Raw genomic sequence first — 18,658 nt, 5'->3', positions numbered from 1 at the left:
TGTATATTTAAACAACATTTTTTAGAATTATTAATGTATTTTTGTAACGAACCAAACATAATGTATAGATTCATAACATTCCATATTTACTCGAAATGTTGTTAAGTTGAGAGAGTTAGTGGTGGCATTGAAAGGACATAAGCAGTAGGTTTGGTGGCTTATTGTTGTAATGAAGTGGTGATTATATTGAAATTTCTCAGTGATTATTGTTTTAATTAGCTATCGTTTATACAAGAGTTGATTAGTAAGGGTGAAAACAAGATAGTTGAAGTCAAGCCTTGACTGAAACAAACCAGATCTTGTTTAACATTTTGCAACTTAAAGTTTGACATATTTATCTTTAAGATTTTTTCAAGCCTAGACTTTACCTACCTAAAATAACAAAGGGTATTTCTCACCCTAATGATAATGAATTAATATTTTTCGGATGTGTGATTGTCCCTCCTAATAATATCGTTCACATAAGTCGAATATTTGACATTTTGGTCAACCTGGAAATTCAGTAGAATTTTACACCACTAGATCAATGTCTTGTTGGCCTTGGGATATGAAAATTGCAACAGTAACAAGTCTTAATCTCAGTAGCTAGGCCAGCATGAAACGAGGGCCAAGTTCATCACTCTAATAAAATCACATGAAAGTTACAAGTTCCTCTAAAAAAGAGGTCTGAAAAACATTGTTCTGCTTTACACCATTCAAAAGGAAAGATTTGAAATATGATCAAGTAGATAGACAGGAATACTTTACAAACTCATACCTTTAGTAAATACAGACACAGGAGATTAAGTAAACTTTTACTCATGCCCTGATCTATTCAAGCCAACGAGTAACTCCATCTCCGCCTACGGTTGCCAAAATCTCGATGCGTATATCCAAAACAGCCTAAAATTTGCACCAAAAGGATGAAACCCAGAGATATAAATATATCAGTTTGCAGAAATTTTATAACCCAAAGTAACATAATATTATCATAGCCATCTGAAAACATGGATGTAAGTGTCAGCCAAAATTAAGGTATGTATCGAAAGAATCTAATGTCTGACTGACTAGAGTAGTGCATTGCCAGGAGCCCAGGACATGTCCTCTGTTTATATAAAAGAACCTAGATCTTTGATAAGCTAAAGCATCATGATTGACATAAAAGCCAGCTTCTGGATCTTTCCAAATACATTCTTATTTGAAGTATGAGAACAGCTTTGAGGAAAATAAGTTAGAAAGCACTTTTTGGAAAAGTAAAACAATTTGGAAAGCTCCAACACCATGTGCAGCCATCTAAAAATGTTCTCAGCAAGTCGTAAAATACCAGCGAAACCATATGAATCTCATACCAAGTCAAATATGGAATCCAACAAAACTATTTAAAGAAAATCAAGAGAACTTACGGTTGGATTTCTACAGTTCACCAGTCTACATTCCTGTAAAGAACCTTCTAGTGTCCAATTCTCCCAAACATCAAAACTATGACTAGCAAATACAAACTCCATTTTTCTATTGATCTGCAAAATAAATTTATAACAAAATTAAAAGCCTCAATGAATTAGCAATGTAATATAAATAGTAGTGGAAGCCATTTATCCAAATATTTAGGTTTCATGGCCTAATTGAGAAACGCTTAATACTATAATGCAATTACCTGCAATAACTTTCCACCAGCAGCAAGAGATCGTAAACCAATTGTGTCCTGCAGCAAATGAGTGGACATTCTAATATCAGCTAGTTTACATCAAACTCAAGAGTCCAGAGTTAAGACATGTTGATACCAAACTAAACTACTATTTGAAATATATACTGGAATTAAGCTCCTTTAATAATTGAAAAGTTCCTTTGAAAAAACCTTGCTTCTGAAGATGATGAGGAACTGCGCAGCAGGGTCTCTTTTTGACACATTTGACATGGAGTCCAAGATCCAACATCCACCTTTAACTCTTTGCCTTGAGACATGAAGAGCGGGGAAGTCTCTTGCATACAGAGCTATAACATATCCATCTCTTAAAAGTTGAGTGCAGCTTCCACTAAGCCTCATGCTAGACTTTAGAGCTTGACTGGCAGTTTGTTCTTGTATAGATTCTACTGGAGTTTTTCTACTTCTCGAGTCTTCAGAGCTGGAGCTCAAAGCCTGGTCAGTACCACTCATAGCAGTATCATCTCTTTGAGATGTGCCTTCTTTCTCCGGTGCAGAAGGATCTAGTTTTTGTTGGGACTTCTGATGTGTATGCCTCTTTTTTGCCTTTTTACCTGACCTGCTGCCCCTTCTATCAGATCGAGTGGAGGTACTTTGAGTCAAACTTGAAACATGGTTCTGGGATGAAGACACTTTTACCAGATTACCTCCTTTCTTATGGGAGCTTTCAGGGCTTATGTGAACATCATCTGTTTGCTCACTAACAATGATCTGCAGAGCATTTTCTCTGTATTCTTGATCACATTGTTCATTTTCATCATCCACCTCACTTTCTTCCTCCATATCAGACATGGCATCCTTTGGAATGATACCATCAATGAAGAATGTCTGTAATATAGAGATAGCTTTCTCCCTTATCTCCATCCAAACTTCTTCACTGTAATCTGCACTTCGTGGAAGTATCAACACATTTGGCATCTCCTTAACCTGAAACAGGCATACAGTAAAGTACATTAATATCATCCGTTTATCAAACATCCATTCCATTTAGTGAAAATATATATTTATTTTCAGAATACAGCTTTTCACTCATTCCGTTTTTGCTCTGAGAAAGAATTACCAAATGCGAAAATCAAACTGAATCAGGTATTGTTTTTGGAGAACCACCACTATCCTCCCAAGACCATTGTTATTATTTACAAATTACAGTCATTCTTTTCTTCATTTTTTCCCTTCTATTGGTCGGGACAGGGAGGCTGCTAAATCATCACTGTAACTTTATCCAGACCGACATAAACATGGTGTCGTTTACTGTGAGGAGTCTGATGACTTCACTAACAAATACATAATGGGTACATGGATGTGTGGACCGTGGACAATAATGGCATGCATGTGTGCCTTAATAGATGTTAATGATCCTAGAGGATGGTTTTGTTCTTTTGATACAAATAAAGTTTAAACCCTCTGAAACATTCTACTATGGAAGTAAGGATACAATAATTTCAACAAAATAAATGCAAAAGATTCTTCTAAATCTCAGTCATAGTGAGAGTGAGAATCAGTCGGTAGTTTAGACTTTTGTGAATGCCTAAATTATACATTGCAAATTAAAGAATTCAAAACATAAAGTTACCATACCCATGCTTCCATCCATTGGGGCCCTTCTGCACCATCCAAAGCACATCCAGCTAGGGTTCCGTCAATCAAGAGCTGCTTTACAGCACAGTCATCCAAAAGCTGACTACTACCCGTATTTACAAGAAAAGCTCCTGTTAAAACATTAGAAACATTATAAACTCATCTAGAGGATTCAACCCATAGTAACTAAGAGATTCAAATGAATATCTATACAATATAAATAAGTACATACCAGGCTTTACATGTTGAAGACATTCAGCACTTAGAATCTGCATTGTTTCATTTGTTAAAGCACAATGGAGTGATATGAGGTCACTTGCGGCAAGTAAATCATTTAGAGTATCCATTCTACGTGCTGCGGGTGGGAAGTTTACTTTCCCCTTTTCCTGTGCACAAAATTAGTGGTTTAGGCTTAGTGTTTAGGAAGTACGAATTTGGTTAGATGTCATGCTAAGTTGCTAATGATTTTCATTCTCCCAGAGAAACAAAAAAATGCATTTTCCTTCTATCTCCTTGTTTTTGTTTAAGAACAGAATTCATAAGAATGTCACACTGAAGAACAAAGTAAGAATGTGCTTGTTATGTTAATAACGGATGCTCTAAGTGTCTGTTTACGAGTTGGATTTTAGAGGAGAAAGAAGGTTTGGGATACATGTGATACACAGAGGAGACGACTCTAAAGCCTTCTATTTCCCTCCAAAACTCAACTCGAAAACAGACTTTAAATTTCAGCTTTTCGAAGTTTTCCGAAATGCTACAGTTATTTAAAACCTTAATCACTTGAAATTAAACATTTCTTAAAATAAAAAAAGAGTAAATGAATAAGAAGAACAAGGTACCTGATAAACATCAAAGTAAAGCACAGTCATTTTGAACGCTAAACTCCGATTGGCCAAAGACCTAGCAGATGCAGATCTACCAACAATCCCCAGCACCAATCCACGGCACCGCCTCATCCCACGGCACAACGGCTGCACCGATCCAAGCCATCCCGACGCAGAAAGCGAATGCCGCGATAGCAAATGCGTCCGTCGAAGAAGACCGAGAAACAGTGCCATAACAGTATCAGCTATCTCCTCAGCACGGGATGAATCGACATGAACAAGGCGAAGGCCAAGGTCAGCAGCGAGGGCGGAATCGACGCCGCGATCGGCGGAACCAAGGCAGAGGACTAGGTGGTAAGGACGGAGGCGGCGCTGGGCGGCACGGGGAAGGTAAGCGAGGGAGTGGAGGAGGATGGCAGAGGCGGACTCGATCTTGCCGTCGGATAAGCGGCTGAGAGGAACATGTTCGACGGCGGCGACGCCGGTGAGGGAATCGAATTCGAGGGAACAATCTTCGATGCAGTTGAGAGTGATGACGAGAGGAAGAGACGTAGGGTTGTTACGGTGAGGCATTGCCGCACAGGATCTGTGTTTGGTTTAACACCAACGTTGTAGTTCTTTAGTTACGTTGTGCTTTATTCAATATCATCACCCCACTCATGAAAGGCGCCTTGGTTTAAGTGATACTTGATTTTCCTTCAAGTAAGATGTCGGGTTCGAATCTTTGCATAAAAAAAGTATCCATCGAGAGAGTTGTCCCATGTATCTGTGATAGAATTGTTTATTTATAGTACGAGAATACATGTGGGAAACCAAAAAAATATTATCACCGTTTTTTTAGAGAAGATACTAAGTTGACAAAATAAATAAAAAGTAAAATTAGTTTAAGGGTCTTCTTGAATTGGATATTTTTGTTTTGTCATTCATTTGCAATTGAATATTTCAATATGTCACATTTTGTTGAGTTTATATTGGGTAAGAGCAATTTTAAGTGAAAAAGTATGATTAGTATTGGGGTGCATCATATTATACAAATGCTTAAAAAGGGCAAGTGAAGTTATTAAAACCAATATTTGAATGTCACGTTGATGGGCCCTTGGGGATGCATTACTTTCACCCTGCCCTATTACAAAAAACTATAAGGATCACTAAATATGGTATAGAAATGAAGAAACTATCAAGGAGACACTCCTTGAAGAATGCACTGGTGGATATAAAAGTTGTAGAAATAAAACTACAAAAGGTGCATGCATGTCTTTATGAAAGTCAATAAAATGAGAGCCCAAGCTTGAGCTACACTGGAGGATACTACTTGTTAATGGCAACTTTGATAGCATGTCTCTTGCAACAAAAAGAATCCAAAATATTACAACTAAATGAAACAAGGTATACAACATTAAGTCTCTTTTGGTCATCACCTTACATCCTCCTTCCTTCTCCTAATGGATTTGCATCAAATCCTTCTTACTTCCTTACTCCTTTTCCCTTTGATTTTGCATCAAAATGATGAGATTTCAGCTTCTTTTTGCGAACTGTTATGGCTGAACCACCTCCCTCCCTAAAAGGCATGCCCATAAGAGCCAATAATCTCTGTGATTCTTGATCGGTGTTAGCTGTTGTCACGATGCAGATATCCATTCCCCTAGGCTTACCAACAGCATCATATCTGATCTCCGGGAACACACTCTGATCCTTAACGCCGATGCTATAATTCCCATGACCATCAAAGCTGTTGGGGTTTACACCTTGGAAATCTCTTGTCCTGGGAAGTCCCAAGTTCACAACTCTGTCTAGGAATGAGTACATTGTCTGTCAAAAATCAAATTATGGGAATTAGATTACAGCTACAGGTTATGTTGCCATTATCCATTACCTATTCACATTCCTTATTCACCAATCATAATTTGTAAAATGTAAATATAAAACATAAATCATAATTTGGGCAATTTGGAATGTGAATAGTGTAGCCTTACAACTATAGATGGACAGTGATGGTTTCAATCGAAGTTAACGCTGCAGGCACTAGGATAGAAAGCATAGCTACAATACATGCAGAATAGGCTGCAAAATGAGGTTAATGAAATGCATAATTTTGTACTAAATGAGGTTATGGGTAAAGAACTAATCTCTTTCGAGATGTGTCGTTGCCCCTCCCAACAAGTGCCGCTCCCAGGAATCGAATCCTTGACCTTTTGGTTTACATGAGGATCTAGTGGGGCCTTATACCACTAGACCAACACCTTGTTGGTAAATTCACATAAATTGCAACATATTATCAAACTTTCGACACCAGAAAAATACTTTTGGTTATGATTGTGACTTCATTCTACTTACATGGCGAGAACACTATTTAAGTGAACGACAAAAATCGTAAATTCAACTATTGAACAATGAACATGTCCTTTAACTTTTGAGTTCTGAAATATATAGTCTAATATAATAAGAACAAGGTTTTCTATGTAAACATTTCTGTTTCAAGATAATATTTGATTAATGGAAAGCATATATTATATCAACAAAGAAAATTCCAAACTTGTATATTCCAAACCTGTTCTAGGTTATATAATCCAAACCTAAAAAGCTATTGTATCTACCTGTTCTATGTTAGTTTTAAATCACAAGTGAAGTATGTAATATACACATTTGTGAAAGATTATTCAACTACCAAACTTTCATACTTGGCTATGAATCCATTATCAACTACCTCAGCATATGCTATAAACATTGCAAAAAAAGAAAAGAAATGAGATCCTTCAATAATCATAATCCTCCATTGAACAATATTTTGATACTCATACTTTCTTCTATCCTCTGTCTCATGAGAGACATCACGCTTACAAAAGATCCTAAGATGTACCATGATAGACTAGTCAAAGTTCTTATACAAAGAGATTCAACTACACCAGCAAACCAGGTCTGTCTTCTATACTCTAGGGAGTAGGGAGTATGTTAAGTGTAATATTTTTTTACGATGTTAGCACATCATTCACATTGTTTGCGCACCATTTAAAGTTTTACAAATATGGATACTATCAGTGTGAAAAGGAGTAACTACTTTTACTGGTTACTACATATTATTTCTTCAAGCACTTGTTGCTCCAAACACAAACAGGGAGCACCGAAGGTGCACCCTATGAAATCAACCATACAATGGAGGAAATGATAAGTTGAAGTACTTGCATTGCACAGTAGTAGCTGAGTTATCGGAAGCCAACAACAGCATGATGCCCACATTATTCGCAATATCAACTAAAGTGGGAAAGTTTCTAGATATGAAATGCAGAAGATATTCCACTAAATATTAACATGTTAAATGAATATGTTCATTAAGCAATATCAAATAAATGCGGTATGCTCACACTTCCTCTGAGTGTCGCAGCAATTCCAAGTGGTTGGCCTTCCCTGATCTTGAAGGTTGCAACAGAGGCCCTGGCCCGGGTTTTAATAGGTCTCTGCCCTGTGATTTTAGCTAGATCATTCATTGCTGCTTCTAAACCCTTTGCATTTTGTGCAGCTTCTCCAATACCGCAGTTAACCACAATCTTCTCGATTTTAGGCACCTGTAACAAGGAAAAATAAAACCAAACATTGCATAATTGAAGAAAACGATCATGTGTCATACACCCACCTCATTTTTTATAGTGTATGATACAAAAACTGAGAAAAAACATTAAATCCCCAAGCCAATTTTTTATTTTAATTTTCACTATAGCATTCGTTTTTGGTCAAAAATTAACTAATCAAGCTATGAGCATACAATAATGAGATTCAGATTTCCTAAGGTTTGTGAATGTGTGGTGATTATGAAGTGAAGGGTGGTTTCTCTAATTGGATTCTAATTCTCTCCGAGACCCACTAAGGCTCATTATGTAGGGATAGCACGAGACAAAGTGCATTAATGTCAAAGACATAGACGATGCATCTTTATGTAAAGGGTTCGGCATTCAATTGTTAGGCCATGTTAATTCCAGTTACACTAACTAACACTTCGAATACGGAACTAAACCGACATTCTTAAATTGTTTTCACTACAACTTAGTATAGTAATGCACTTTAACACTCTCTTCATCATGCTTTGAGTTATTTGATAGAGAGTGGACTCAAATGACCTAGTGAATTCCAATGTGAAAATTTTCCCACAAATAAGAAAGTGTTCAAGTATAATTTATTAAATTGCTATGGCATTTAATGAAATTATGAAACCAAACCCACCGATCTTCCTCCGTCGCTCTTCATGAACAAGGATCTGTTGTCCCAAATTGTTTCACAAGTCATCTCCCGGACCAATGAAAACACGGCATGTGATTTAAAAAATTAAATATTCATTATTTATTTTTCTGTTTTTACTTAAATATAATTGGTTCGGTATATGTTTGGAGCAAAACTGAGAAAATCCATTAACCAGAAACCCCAAAAAAATGAACACATTTTGCTAACCAAATGACACCAAAATTGATAAACCCCATTACCCAAAAACCAAAAAAGATTTAAACTTGACTACAAACCCTGAAAATTATGGAAATCTAAGAAACACCCATCACCCAAAAGTGAGTAAATTTTGAGCAAACCTGGTGTTTGTTGGTGTATGAGAACTCTTCCATGAGCAAGGGAATGATTTTCTGAGTGTAAGTGGTTTTGAGCCTATTGACATTTTCAGCCTCAGATTTCTCAACCAAAACAGCAGCACCAGAAGCCTTCACAGGAAACAAGACAGTGGCATGGTTGTTGAGTGAAGGAGAAGAAAATGGAGAATGAGAGAAAGGAAAGTGAATGGATAGCGTTGAGTGTAGAAGAGAAGGAATGGTAGCCATGGAGAATGATGATTTCTGAGCTAATATGGATAGATAGCGTTGTTTTTATACTGCAACACAAGGTTTATCCCTACACAATCACCTCCATCATCTTTTACATTCAAAATATGAGAATATTGACATAATTTATCTCCTTAAATCTACTTTATATCTGACATGTGTCTTGTTCGAGAAGTTTTTATTTTAAAATGTATTATAAAAGAAACAATAAGTCATATGTCAAACACCAAGTGGATTTCAGAAGATAAATTATCTCATAATACGAGAAGATATTTTATTCTCTAAAAATATATATAAATTCTCATAAACTTTTATCATTTTTGTAAATAAATATCATCCACTATTTTTTCTTCTTAATTACATCTTAGAATTTATTTGTTAGTATAATATTAAATTGTTAATAGGTTATCAAGGAAAAGCATTGTTATTAGACTCATATCACTAACATTAAGTCCACCACTACAATAATGTATGTTAGTGAGAGGCCCATGTCATCGTTATTAATTAAAAATCATATAATTAAAGTTTAATATGTAATTAGGAAAAAAAAAATAATTCAAGATAATTACTTGCATAATATATAAAGTTTAAGAAGATTGTATAGATTGTCCCTAAAAAAATGTGACTCCACACTTGATAGAGTTTATAGAAGTTAAATGTATACAACATTACTTCTAACTATACAAATGTAAGACTATTATAACAATTTGAAATGAGTAGAGATTCACTTACTTTAAGATTAAATTTTTTAAATGAATTGATATAACCCATTATATTTCCCTATAATGATTAGGATGATGAGTAAAAATTTACGGATCCTCACTCATTTGAAATTTCCAACTTATTAATTATTATCACTATGTAACATATATTATATTAATTATTTTTCTCCTTTCTTCTTAGAGGTGTAGGAGTAGCATTTTCCTTAAAAAAAATAGAGCATTTAAAATCTTTAGTTAAAATTAGAATAATCAATTTTACTTTAAAATATACTTGGATTTTGGTTATATTAAAAATTATTGTTCTAATATTTTGATTATATAAATAATTGTATCCAATCATATGTCAATTTCTTTTAAGTGATTATTTTTGTAAAGAAAATAGGCGATTTTGTGCATAAGTAATATCAAACAATCATAACCTTTTATTTAGAGGAAGATGAGATGGATGCACTTTTAAGAGATAAAAATGAATGTTGCAAAACTAGGTTTACAAGATGCACTTTTGATAGCTTTTTTGTTCCTTCTTGTAAGTGACTAGTGTTTCATTGTTATTTCTTGATTTTATCCATTTTCAACAACATATCATACTTGTAATTAATATGAGACATTTCATATTTAAGTGTTAACTATATTTAAGTTTGGAGAGTGTATTGGCCTTTTCACTTCTCATCAGAGTTATGTTATCAACCCCGAGGTACAAAATAAAGTAATTATATTCTCTTATTTTTGTCATTATTTTTAATTCTAGTTCATTTACTAGACATAAGCGAAATAAAATGATGCATTAAATATTTAAATTTGTGGGTAATAAACTCAATATATTTATGAGCCCTAAAGTGTTACATTAAAAATATGAAATTATGGATTAATAGTCATTGTCTTGAATGAACTACTACTACTAAGGTATAATAATGACACATTGAAAACAATGACAATTAGTTGTATCATAGGTTCGAGCGTTTTCTTTAGGAAAAATAAAATACTGCATAAGTATTTAAGTTTGAGGGTAACATGTTCATCGTATTAATTTATCTAAGAGTTATATGTCATGATTGAAGTGTTACATTATATATTTTTATATAGGGTTATGAGTTCGAGTCGTGAAAATTTCATTTAAAAGAAATAAAATATTGCAAAAATATTTAAGTTCGAAGATATTACTGTGGGTGTATTTATCGATATGAAGGTCATATCTCATGACTAATGTTACATTATATATTATATATATATGTATATATATATTTCATTGATTATAAGTCAATCTTTTCCGGTAAAGCATACATTATAGTGGTCAATTAATTCTATGAAGTTATATTTAACCAAAAGACCATGATTCTATGAAGTGTATATATATTTTGACATGATTCTATTTTGCCCTTAATAATTTCTATATCTAAAGTAAAGTCATATAATCTTAGATAACTATAATTAATATATCTCACTTTAAGTTTAATATTATAATAAATACAAAAATTATAACATGAAATACATCTAATAAAAATATTTAATTTTCTTAAATAAAAATACAAATTTAATAATTAATATCTTTAAATAAGAATGCAGGAACTAGTATATATAAATGCAAAATATGTAATTTTCACTTTCCTATTTTACTTTTAACATTATTTAATTTATATAAAAAACCCATATAATTTTAAATAATTACCACTAACACATTAATTATCAATCTCATCTTAAATTAAACATTACAATAAAAATAAAAATAAAAAATTGTGATATAAAGTACACAAAACATAAAAATACATTTTATTTTTTCAAAATAAAATATTTTGAAAACTGAATACTTAAACAAATATGAAGGGTATATCATCACACTAACAATAATAAATGAACAACTTTCTCTATTTGAAAAAGTACTCCAAAAACTATTTTAATATTTTTCATTTATTAAATTAATTTAATTTTCAAAATTGTTTTCCAGATTTAATATTTGACATGGAAAGTGTTCATAAATCTTCAATTAATACATAAAAGTGTATAAAAAATCATTAGTAGCTTTAAAAGGGAGTGTTACCAATAGATGTTGGTTCAAGTAGTATGTTTTATTTTCATAAAGCAAGTTCTCGGGTTGTAGTCTTGTGAATGAAAAATGGTCTGCTGAGAGAGTTAACCCACGTATATGTGCGAGGACAAGTGTGGAAATGAAAAAGAAAATGGAGTGTAAATAATGGAGTTCCTTCTGGATTTTTGGAAGTGTATCTAAGTAATGTTATTACAATTATAGAAGTGTGTGTGAGTAGCATCTATGAACATGGTTATGGTGAATCCTGAACCTCTCTATGTTGCTGTATCAAAAGATTTGAAGGAAAACAAATTAAATCTGATATGGGCAATACAGAATTCAGGAACAAAAAGGATTTGTATCCTTCATGTTCATGTTCCACCAACACTGATTCCCTTCAGTAAGTTTCGATTTCTTCATTCATACCTTTAATTCAATGTTTTCTATATATTTTGAGTTCATGACAAGTATTTTATAAATTTTACCGGCTGATTTTTTGTGTGCGTAACGAGGGGTATCCCTCACTCTATGGATAAGTAACTAATCCTTTCAGGGGTGTGTTGACTGTCCCTCTCAACGAGTATCGCTCTCAGGAATCGAAATCTTGATCTTTTGGATCCGCCCAACTTTAGAAAGGGATTTGTTAAAGAGTGCCCTTAACAGAACTTGTTAAAGAAGCAGTTTGAATTCAAACTCGGGCAGCTGCATAGTTTATGTTCCCTTTCCTCTTCGAAAACTTTGCCTACAGAAAAAAGAAGTCATTTTTACTAAACTTTATGAAATTGGTTGTTTGTTGTTTGGGTTTATCAGTAAAGGAATTGATTTTAAGAACGAAATTTGGCGATATTATGTATTAAATATTGAAAATTCTTACTTTGCTGTGTAGTATTTCTGATTTCTACAAAATTTCCATTCTCTGATGATGGTCACAGCTCATATTTTCTTGTTTACAGTGGGTGCTAAATATCTTCCAGGTTCATTGAAAGAGCAAGAAGATCGAGCATACCAGGAATTTGAAAGGCAAAACATGCATAAGACTCTAGATGACTATCTTCTTATCTGTCAAAGGATGGGGGTAATTATTATTGTAACTCTATGTGTATATGGATTTCAAAACTTGTATAATTGCCCACTAATAACTTTCTGATATAGGTTCAAGCAGAGAAACTGCATATTGAAATGGACAGCATTGAAAAAGGAATTTTAGAACTCATCTCACAGTACAATATTCAAATGCTTGTTATGGGAGCAGCATCTGATAAGAATTATTCTAGGTAAGAAGACAAATAAAAACCCTGAACCATATTGTTTTATTAATTTTTAGCAGGAAACTCATTTGTAACATTGTAAAAGTATCTAAGAATTAAGATAGTATATTTGTATTTTGTCATAATTTGTGAACACTAGTTATGTATAATGCATATAGCTATACCTGTTTGATCTGGGCTTGAGACCTTTTCAGCGAAGCAAGACATAGTTTTACTGTTTTGAATAACTAGTTCAATTTATTTCTTAGGAGTAGATTTGGATTTCTATCTTTCCTTCTTTGATTTTGTCACTGCCAAGGTTTTTTTGACTGCATGGGACAATGATAGTCCTTTCCAAATCCATACCCACTTGTAACTCTGCAGAAATTCTGCCTTATTTTTTAAGTTCTGATCAATGTTTTCGCGGTCACAGTTGCAGCTACTGCGATGCGGATTGCAGCTGTTGTGGTGTTAATTATCTTGTGATTAAAAAATATTTTTGAATTTGATGCAGTCCAATGCAGTTGCACTGCAGCTTGATGTGGCCACATCGCAATTACGGTGAGATACGACTGCGGCAGTCACCGCAACCACAATATTGTGGTCGCGTCATGTGATGCAGTCCGCAATTTGAATCACTGGTTCTGATCACTATTTCTAGCTTGCGAGATTTGCAATCTCTGTATCATTTTTGGTGAATTAGTAGTATGTTTTTAATAAGCTCACTTGTATCACATTGCAGGAGAATGATGGACCTCAGATCTAAGAAAGCCATCTATGTATGTGAACAAGCACCAGCTTCTTGTCATCTTTGGTTTATCTGCAAAGGGCACCTTATACAGACAAGGTATAATGCATTCTAAAGTAGTAATGAATTATGATACATGGGATACAGTACCACATAAAAAAACATAGATGTAGTTCAGAAGGAAGGTTTATAGTGGCCTAGCAATATTTGTCTCAGTATTCATTAGGCTTAAATGCACTTTAGTCCCTCAACTTTTACTCATGTGCAAAGATCACCGGACTTTTTTCCGGTGGTTTTGGTCCGCAAACTTCATCGGTTATGCGATGTTAGTCATTCCGTCAAGTCTCCATCCAAGAACTAACTAAAAATATCTACTTATGTCTTAATTTAGCTTTAATATTTCAAATAACATAATAACTTAAAATTAAAAAGTGTACCAATTAAACCTACCACAAATCCAGCTTACAAACTAAGTATACCCCTCACCTATCATATATTTAAAGTTTTGAACAGAGTACCGTACTGCACGCCATATGCTCTCATTTAGAGTTGAACTCAATACCTCGCGTTTATGAGACGGGTGCTCTAACCAACTGAGCTATGAAAGCTTACCTTAAGCCTATTTAATATTTATAAAAAAATGTTTCTTGATTTAACTCCCAATCTTGTATGATACTATTCTATTGCAGAAGTTCTTTCTGCCAATAGTTGTCATTGCACTTTGTTTTTTTATTTTGGTTACTGAGGTAAGTACCATACTAACACAGGGAGCACAGTTTGGATGAAGGTAATGTAGAGGCTGCATCTCCTCTGGTGCAGAAAGTGCCAAACTCTGAAGCTGAGCATTCTCTACACTTAAGATCTCATTCTCATGCCCTGGTACAAAATCATGGGGCAAATCTAACAAATCCTGGTCAAGAATTATTTCGGAGAGTAAAGTCCGCTAATGATGGACATGGAGGGAGTATTTTGGATGTTTCTTTTCAAGATGACACTGAAGGGTATTCAAGTCCATGTAACCAGATGGGTGTAGAAGTATGTCGCGATGAGTCAAATGGGCTGTCAAAGAGGAGTCCTTCAGGTTTGTCAACATGCCCCGGCAGCACTGCAGTAGAACCAGCATTGACCCCAAACTTGATTACTGAGGTCAGTGAAAATGTATTAGACTTGACTATTAAGTCACCTGATTAAAGTGGATCTTCATCATTCATCCGCTCCTAGTGTATTGGTACTAAAAATTATGTTCTCTTACTGTTTGTGTCCGTTATGGAAGGTGTGCATATTTTTGCATCTATTTCTTGCAATTGATGAGGGACATTTTGGATTTCTAAATTTGCATTGATAAAAAGAGTCTGAATGCCTGAGATTTGGCCTGATATTTTGCTTAATCCTATTGAACACTAGCAGGGTGGTCGAATGAATGATACTCTGTATGATCAACATGAACAACCTAAGGGTGAGGCTGAGAATGCTACGCGAAATGCATATCGAGAAACTTTCAGACGTGAGAAAGCCGAAAAAGATTTTATGGATACTATACACATGGTAACTATTATATTATCGAGTGCTCCTTACTTCTACTTTGTGTAGATGATAATGTTTATGATGTTTCTTCCCCGTTTCTATCCAGTTTACTTGTTTTTAAACTCTTGCAAGTGTTATAGCATTTGTCAGACCAAAAGATTAAAACAAGACAGTGGAGTATGTATGAACAAAGTTCAATCGAGCATTTGATTGGATCATGTTAGGTTGCATTATCAAGTAATGTGCTGAGAATTGAACTATATATCATGTAATCATTATAAATATTAAACCATACCCAATGACAGGCTAAAGCCTCTGGAAGCTTATATTTAGATGAATTGGACCTGAGGAAATTGGCCGAGGAAGAACTGGCTAAAGAAATAGAAGAACTCGATAATATAAAAAGCCAGAGAGACAAGGTTAAGGAAGAACTCCAACTTGCCCACAATCAGAAGTCATCACTAGAGAGTCAAATTTCATCATCTGAACTTATGATAAAGGAGTTGGAGCAGAAGATTATTTCTGCTGTCGATCTGTTACAAAGCTACAAGAATGACCGAGATGAGTTGCAGATACAGCGCGATAGTGCATTGAGAGAGGCTGAAGAGTTGAGGGGAAAACGAGGAGAGACCCTAAGAATGCATGTGTCTCAACTGTTCTCAGAGTTCTCTTTTTCAGAGATTGAAGAAGCAACAAGTAACTTCAACCCATCCCTAAAAATTGGAGAAGGAGGATATGGAAGCATATTTAAAGGAATCCTGCATCATACAGAGGTAGCTATAAAATTGTTGCACCCAAACAGCATGCAAGGACCCTTGGAGTTTCAACAAGAGGTGGGATTGTTTGACTTTTGTGTGATAGTTTACACATAACCTTTAATCAACAAAAATATTTTTCGCCTGTTGAACTTATAAACTGAAAATTCTTAAGTGATGTGTGAGTTGGTATATGTCTAAGAATGAAAAGAAATTGGCCTTATTGCATCCTTTCATGTCTGAAGATCTAAAAATGAATACCATTTAAAAAAGAAAGCTGTGATAAAGAATGAAAGTTTACATGATTTTTTCCTAAAGATCAAACTTGTGTGCTTCTTATGAAATTTTAAAATTTGTGTCTGAATCTTTGGCATGAGGGTAAACCTCAGTGCACCGGTAAGGTTATTGCTTAGTGGGACTAAGACTGTATACATCTACTTCCCAAACCCCACTAGGTGGAAGCCTCATGCACTGAGCCACCCTTTTTAGTCTATGAAAAACTCTGAAAGAAGAGAAAGAGGATTCAAATTTGAAGTTAAAAGGATATTTATGTCGACCCCACTTTTTGTTTTGTATCAGGTTGATGTGTTGAGCAAGATAAGGCATCCCAATCTTATCACACTTATAGGAGCCTGCCCTGAAACATGCACTCTTGTCTATGAGTATTTACCCAATGGAAGCCTTGAAGATCGTCTTGCCTGCAAGGACAACACACCTCCATTATCATGGCAAACTCGAATTCGCATTGCTGCAGAACTATGCTCTGCTCTTATCTTTCTCCATTCCAGTAAACCTCACAGCATAGTGCATGGTGACCTAAAACCATCCAATATTCTCCTTGATTCAAACCTTATCAGCAAGCTTAGTGACTTTGGAATCTGTCACATATTATCTCTTCACGATATTTCTAGTAACAACACCACACTGTTTAAGAGAGCAGACCCTACGGGAACTTTCGCCTACATGGATCCTCAATTCCTTTCTTCAGGGGAATTAACTCCGAAATCCGATGTTTATTCATTTGGCATCATATTGTTGAGATTGTTGACTGGTAGACAAGCCTTAGGAATAACAGAGGAAGTGAAGTATGCATTAGATACTGGAAAATTAAACTCCCTCTTGGATCCTTTAGCTGGAGACTGGCCATTTGTGAAGGCTGAACAGTTGACTCGCTTGGCTTTGAGGTGTTGTGAGATGAATAGAAAGAGTCGGCCTGACCTTCATTCCGATGTCTGGAGGACACTGGAACCAATGAGGGTTTCTTCTGGAGGTACAAACTCATTTGGACTATGTTCTGAAAGGCATTACCAACCTCCATATTTTATTTGTCCAATTTTTCAGGTAAGGGCACTCTGTCTATCTTTCTTTTTCAGTTTCAGATCATTCAAAATACCATGTCCTCATGATCATTTTAGGATCTCTAGACCATTGAATACTTCTGCTAGAAAATGAAATTAATCCTAATTTTCATTTTACATTACAAAGTTAGTCAAAGTTTCATACTTGTCTATTCCTATTGTGTGTGTTTTTACTTGGTAGATTATGGCGGATGGTTTGTTAATTTGTTTCAGAAGAAATTACACTGATCTCCCTTGAGGTGACTTTTTTTTGGTATCTCCTCACCCTTTTTGGTTAAGAAACTAATCTCTTCCGGGGTGCGTGGTTTTCCCTCCCAACAAGTATCGCTCAAAGGAGTCGAACTTTTGACCTTTTAGTCTATCTGGAGATGTAGTAAGGCCTTATATAACTAAACCAACGCCTTATTGATCCTTGAAGTGTGACCTGATTACACTCAATTCTCAAACTCGAGGGAGAATTTCCCGTTTATTTTATCTTGCATTTTCATTACTCCTCTTGAACAATATATTTCTGAAATCCTGATTTTGTTCCTACTTTGCAGGAAGTCATGCAAGATCCACATGTAGCTGCAGATGGTTTTACTTATGAAGCTGAGGCTATAAGAGGATGGCTTGACAGTGGTCATGACACTTCACCAATGACAAATTCTAGGCTTACACATCACAATCTAGTTCCCAACCATGCTCTTCGTTCTTCGATCCAGGACTGGCTTCAAGCTCGCTGATCAACCTTAGTATTTTTCTCTGCCCATTTCGATTAAATTGTATACGTACACGCAAGTAAGGTTGCTATTTAGTAACCAATAGGATAACACTATATATATATATATATATATATCTGTAACCTCAGTCACTAAGGTTGCCTTTAATGTGTATATGTACCTTTTATAATATATTGTTTTGTTTCATACATATGTCACAGCAATGTTTTGTGTGAATAAAGTTTCTTCTTAGTATACAGTGGAATAAACTTATTTTTGTGTGTCTAAATTATATACAATCATAAAAAATGCATCCCGATCGTAGTTTTTGAATCTTTAAAGTTTTTTTCAAATTAGATGTATATTCATACCGATACCACTCTTTGTTATCAACTTTGGAACAAAAATAAAACACTCTAAAACCATAAACTCTGTTACAAAGCCCTTTTGTTTGTATATGTAAAAAACATGTGTACCTATTTCCAATTTTGATTTGCATGCATTTTGTGTGCATAAAATAAACTAGTTAAGCCACCCATTTTGTCATCATATTAATGTACAAATACCCATGTCAAAGATTTGAGATATTAGCTTGGGTCATATTAAAAATTATGTATTTGAGATATTAGCTTGGGTCAAAGATCTTAAATGTAAAATGATTTTCCATAAAGACTAAAGTTAAATTT

General features: G+C 34.6%; 3 protein-coding genes across 8 annotated transcripts; 1 reads left to right on the top strand and 2 right to left on the bottom strand.

Moving 5' to 3' along the window:
• Positions 670-4,721, bottom strand: LOC109360461 (C-terminal binding protein AN-like). Its single transcript, XM_019605382.1, has 7 exons — positions 4,099-4,721; positions 3,492-3,645; positions 3,260-3,390; positions 1,835-2,608; positions 1,634-1,681; positions 1,383-1,496; positions 670-882 (listed from the first exon to the last, which is right to left on the bottom strand). Exons 1-7 carry the CDS (start codon positions 4,654-4,656, stop codon positions 811-813), a joined length of 1,851 nt encoding a protein of 616 aa, XP_019460927.1. The 5' UTR covers positions 4,657-4,721; the 3' UTR covers positions 670-810.
• LOC109360463 (50S ribosomal protein L5, chloroplastic) lies at positions 5,396-8,918 on the bottom strand. Its single transcript, XM_019605384.1, has 3 exons — positions 8,652-8,918; positions 7,443-7,643; positions 5,396-5,892 (listed from the first exon to the last, which is right to left on the bottom strand). The coding sequence occupies exons 1-3, from the start codon at positions 8,892-8,894 to the stop codon at positions 5,548-5,550; spliced, it is 789 nt and encodes a 262-aa protein (XP_019460929.1). The 5' UTR covers positions 8,895-8,918; the 3' UTR covers positions 5,396-5,547.
• On the top strand, positions 11,859-18,206 carry LOC109360964 (U-box domain-containing protein 33-like). 6 transcript variants are annotated; one of them, XM_019606218.1, is made up of 9 exons: positions 11,859-12,039; positions 12,614-12,714; positions 12,792-12,913; positions 13,629-13,733; positions 14,402-14,780; positions 15,039-15,179; positions 15,464-15,991; positions 16,493-17,254; positions 17,814-18,206. In XM_019606218.1, exons 1-9 carry the CDS (start codon positions 11,883-11,885, stop codon positions 17,994-17,996), a joined length of 2,478 nt encoding a protein of 825 aa, XP_019461763.1. In that variant the 5' UTR covers positions 11,859-11,882; the 3' UTR covers positions 17,997-18,206. The 6 variants fall into 6 exon arrangements, with proteins under 6 accessions (XP_019461763.1, XP_019461762.1, XP_019461761.1 ...); XM_019606217.1 differs by having other exon boundaries at positions 12,593-12,714; positions 14,411-14,780; XM_019606216.1 differs by having other exon boundaries at positions 12,593-12,714; positions 15,042-15,179.

The sequence above is a fragment of the Lupinus angustifolius genome, chromosome LG11 (assembly GCF_001865875.1).
Source record: "Lupinus angustifolius cultivar Tanjil chromosome LG11, LupAngTanjil_v1.0, whole genome shotgun sequence".
NCBI classification, from domain to species: domain Eukaryota; kingdom Viridiplantae; phylum Streptophyta; class Magnoliopsida; order Fabales; family Fabaceae; genus Lupinus; species Lupinus angustifolius.
The sequence above is the reverse complement of the archived record's forward strand: the minus strand, read 5'-3'. Positions and strand labels throughout refer to the sequence as shown.

What these genes read in the sequence shown, in the direction of transcription:
- LOC109360461 (XM_019605382.1), bottom strand. Translation starts at nt 4,656, where the DNA reads ATGCCTCACCGTAACAACCCTACGTCTCTTCCTCTCGTCATCACTCTC. An exon ending in CCCAATGGATGGAAGCATGG is followed by an intron (nt 2,609 to 3,259) that starts GTATGGTAACTT and finishes TGCCTGTTTCAG; the next exon opens with GTTAAGGAGATGCCAAATGT. An exon ending in TGAACTGTAGAAATCCAACC is followed by an intron (nt 883 to 1,382) that starts GTAAGTTCTCTT and finishes TGCAAATTTTAG; the next exon opens with GCTGTTTTGGATATACGCAT.
- LOC109360463 (XM_019605384.1), bottom strand. Translation starts at nt 8,894, where the DNA reads ATGGCTACCATTCCTTCTCTTCTACACTCAACGCTATCCATTCACTTT. An exon ending in CATACACCAACAAACACCAG is followed by an intron (nt 7,644 to 8,651) that starts GTTTGCTCAAAA and finishes TCCTTGTTACAG; the next exon opens with GTGCCTAAAATCGAGAAGAT. An exon ending in CTGCGACACTCAGAGGAAGT is followed by an intron (nt 5,893 to 7,442) that starts GTGAGCATACCG and finishes GATTTTTGACAG; the next exon opens with ACAATGTACTCATTCCTAGA.
- LOC109360964 (XM_019606215.1), top strand. Translation starts at nt 11,883, where the DNA reads ATGAACATGGTTATGGTGAATCCTGAACCTCTCTATGTTGCTGTATCA. An exon ending in TTATGGATACTATACACATG is followed by an intron (nt 15,180 to 15,463) that starts GTAACTATTATA and finishes ACCCAATGACAG; the next exon opens with GCTAAAGCCTCTGGAAGCTT. An exon ending in CCTTGGAGTTTCAACAAGAG is followed by an intron (nt 15,992 to 16,492) that starts GTGGGATTGTTT and finishes GTTTTGTATCAG; the next exon opens with GTTGATGTGTTGAGCAAGAT.